The 3600-nt window shown below is 45.5% G+C and overlaps 1 protein-coding gene across 1 annotated transcript; it reads left to right on the top strand.

The window, feature by feature from the left end:
• The first annotated feature begins 338 nt into the window (after nt 1-338).
• Nucleotides 339-878, top strand: LOC140012691 (uncharacterized). Its single transcript, XM_072060973.1, has one exon. The coding sequence runs from the start codon at nt 339-341 to the stop codon at nt 876-878; it is 540 nt and encodes a 179-aa protein (XP_071917074.1).
• The last annotated feature ends 2722 nt before the right edge of the window (nt 879-3600 follow it).

Genomic DNA, 3600 nt, shown 5'->3' with positions numbered 1-3600 from the left:
GCCGAACCATGAACGGCATTCCTCTTTGCTCTCTCCTATGCGGACTCACGATCGTGTTCGTCTGGTGCGGTCTAGTTCTGAAGGGCGGTCAGGGGGGCGAGGGATTTCTTTGGTGGAGTTGAAAAGTTTTCATGATCGCTTACCCAGCAGAATCAAAGCATCTAAGCTTTGTTATGATCCGGTTGGAGGGTGTCTGGATGATACGGATTCTCAATTACTGCAAAAGTTGATTCAAGGACACAAGGGTCGTCCTAGGCAGTCCAGGAAACGTGAAGGTATGAATTCATCTGCGCATTATAATCTTCGGTCTAATAATGTTAAATCCGATTAAGTTTATAATGTGGAACATTCGGGGTGCAACGAACAAGGAGTCATTGCGGTATATTCGTTGTACTTGTAGATCAAATAATATTAGGTTACTGATTCTTTTGGAACCTTTAGCCAATGTCTCTCATCTGGGGAGTGTGCAGTTGTTTTTGGGGTTTGACTTTGCTAGGTCTTTCGTGAATAACAAAATTTGGATATTCTGGTGTTCGGATGTTCGATATTCTTTTGTAGAAGCTGCGGATCAATTGGTCCATGTCTATTTGTCTTTCCCTTCTGGCTCTTCTTTTATTATTTCAGCTGTCTACGCGAAGTGTAACAGAATTGGTAGGAGAAGGCTATGGGAGGCTTTGGAGCATTTTTCCATGTCCGTTACTCTACCGTGGATTGCTGTAGGAGACTACAACGTTATTACTTGCACGGAGGAAAGGATTGGAGGATCTTCTCCGAATATGCGAGATTTGGAAGAATTCAACTCAGCTTTACATCGCAGTGGCTTATTTCCAGTTCAATTCGATGGGTCTGCTTACACATGGACCAATGGTCGCATGTGACAGCGGCTGGATCGAGCGGTCGTTAATGCCGCCTGGCTCGCAGATGTTGAGATGACTAGAGTAGCTCATCTTCAACGGGGGCGGTCTGATCATTGTCCGTTGCTAGTCAAGGGGGGTAGTACATCGACAAGGCGATCATCATTCCGGTTCCTCAATGTCTGGCGCGATCACTCCAGTTTTCAACAAACAGTCAAGTTGGCGTGGTCTCAGTCTGTTTCTGGAGTGGGAATGCAGAAATTCTTTAATAAGTTACAGGTGGTTAAAAGAGCTTTATCTCGATGGAATGTGGAGGTTTTCGGGAATGTCTCTCAAAGGGTCAAACAGGCAGCAGACAATTTATTGGCCAAGGAAATTTTGTATGATCAGAATCGGGATACGGTGTCTAGGACGGCAGTTCACGAGGCTAGGGCACTTCATTCTCGGGAGCTAGCATTGGAATGTGAATTTTGGAGACAAAAGGCTGCGATTAAATGGATCAAAGAGGGTGACGCTAATACCTCTTTTTTCCATGCAGCAGTTAAGCAAAAACGCAGTTGTAATTTTATTGCACGCATCAGGGGAAGTGGCGACAGTTGGTTTGATAGTATAGAGGATATTAAGCTGTCAGCAAGTGATTTTTTCTCCACGTTGTTCACAGCAGACCGCGCTGCAGGTTCTGGCATCAGGCCGTCACTTGAGCTGCCTAAACTTACGCCAGAAGAGAACGATATGTTGCTGAAGTCTCCATCGGTAGAAGAAGTTCACACGGTTATATGCTCGTTGGACTCTCAGAGTGCTGCGGGACCCGATGGGTTTGGAGGGGGTTTTTATCAAAGTTGCTGGGAGTGTATCAAGGACGACTTCATGGATGCGGTGCAGGATTTCTTCGCTGGTGCCTCGATGCCCCGCGGATTTTTAAGTACCACGATCACATTACTGCCTAAGAAGGAGGGTGCATGTGAGTGGAAAGATTTTCGACCAATAAGCTTATCTAACGTTAGTTCGAAGATCATCTCGAAAATTTTGTCTACCCGCATTAATACACTCCTTCCTAAGTTGATTTTGGAGTTTCAGACTGGATTTATACCGGGCAGGGGGATACAGGATAATGTCCTCCTCGCTCAGGAATTAATTCTGGATTTGGACAAGAAATTGCGTCATCCTAATGTAATTTTGAAATTGGATATGGAGAAGGCCTATGACAGGGTGGAATGGGGGTTTCTTTTGTACATGCTTCGTGAATTTGGCTTTAAGGAAGGTGTGGTAGATCTGGTTTTTCGGTTAATATCCAACGTGTGGTTTTCTGTATTGGTTAATGGGGAGCTCACGAGTTTTTTCAAATCGACTAGAGGGGTACGTCAGGGGGATCCTCTATCTTCCACTCTTTTCCTTTTTGTATCGGAATTCCTTGGACGGAGACTTCAGCAGCTGGTTGCTAACACTCCGAGGTTTAGATTTTTGAGTAAGGGGGGGCTGGTCCCGTTTCTTGCGTTTGCTGATGACATGGTTATCTTCACACGGGCATCGGTTGACTGTCTGCAAGCTGTGTCGTCCTTGTTGCGAGAGTATGAAATTCTTTCTGGCCAAAAAATAAATCTTGCCAAGAGTAGGTTTCTGTGTTCATCGAAGATTCCTTCGGATACCATCACTTTAATTCAACAAGCTACGGGGTTTCAAGGGCAATCTTGGCCTATGAGATATTTGGGAGTGCCACTGTTTCGTGGCCGTAGTAGGAGTATTTTATTTGATGGAGTTTTTGCTTCTGTTAGAGCAAAGCTTCTTCATTGGAGTTCCCGCTTCTTGTCTGCTGGGGGGAAGATCATATTGCTTCGGCATGTGTTGAACTCAATGCCTATTTATTTATTGCAGGTTTCTAAACCACCGAAGGGGATTTTTCTAAGGCTAGGTAGGCTGTTTAATGCATTTTTGTGGGATGGCAAGGATGGGAGACGGATTCATTGGTCTTCCTGGGAGAAATTATGTTTTCCAGTCGCAGAAGGGGGTTTGGGTTTCAGATCACTGCTAGATGTAGAGAAGGCGTTTGCAATGAAATTATGGTGGAGAATACGTCAAAAGAATTCTACGTGGGCAAGGTTCATGCATCGAAAGTACATTGGTGACCAACATCCGTCCTCGACAGAGGTTGGTGTTGGGTCGGCAATATGGAAGCGGGTCTGCTCAGTTCGGACTGTTGCTGAAGCCAATTTTCGTTGGCGTGTTGGTGAGGGGTTTGTCAATTTCTGGTACGATCGTTGGCTTTTTGACGAACCGCTTAGTAGCCAGTGTGATGGGGAGCCTCCTCATTGTTTGGTAGCTGAGTTCTATAGCTCTACAGGGTGGAATATTGAACGTTTGCTCCAGGTTCTTCCTCGATCGGTCGTTAATAGTATTTTGCAGACAAGTGTTGATCCAGCTCTTAAGGATGAATTGGTTTGGGCTCCTTCAACGGATGGTAGGTTCACTGTGTCGTCTGCATGGGATTTAATTAGACAGCGGCGTAACCTGTCTTTGGTGTGGCGCGGAATTTGGTGTCCATTGCTGCCGTTAAAGATGTCTTACCTTGTTTGGAGGATTTTGGCTGGTTTTCTGCCGTTGGATGACAAGCTCCGTTCTAGAGGGTTTTCATTGGCTTCCAAGTGTGATTGTTGTGGTGATTCACAGGAGTCTTTGCATCATATTTTTGTGCAGGGCAACTTGGCAAGTGTTGTCTGGAAGCATTTCTTCCGCGCTTGCGGTATCCCGT

Source organism: Coffea arabica, chromosome 8e (genome assembly GCF_036785885.1).
Source record: "Coffea arabica cultivar ET-39 chromosome 8e, Coffea Arabica ET-39 HiFi, whole genome shotgun sequence".
Classification (NCBI taxonomy): Eukaryota; Viridiplantae; Streptophyta; class Magnoliopsida; order Gentianales; family Rubiaceae; genus Coffea; species Coffea arabica.
Note: the sequence above shows the minus strand (reverse complement) of the source record. Positions and strands in the feature narration are given on the sequence as shown.

What these genes read in the sequence shown, in the direction of transcription:
- LOC140012691 (XM_072060973.1), top strand. Translation starts at nt 339, where the DNA reads ATGTGGAACATTCGGGGTGCAACGAACAAGGAGTCATTGCGGTATATT.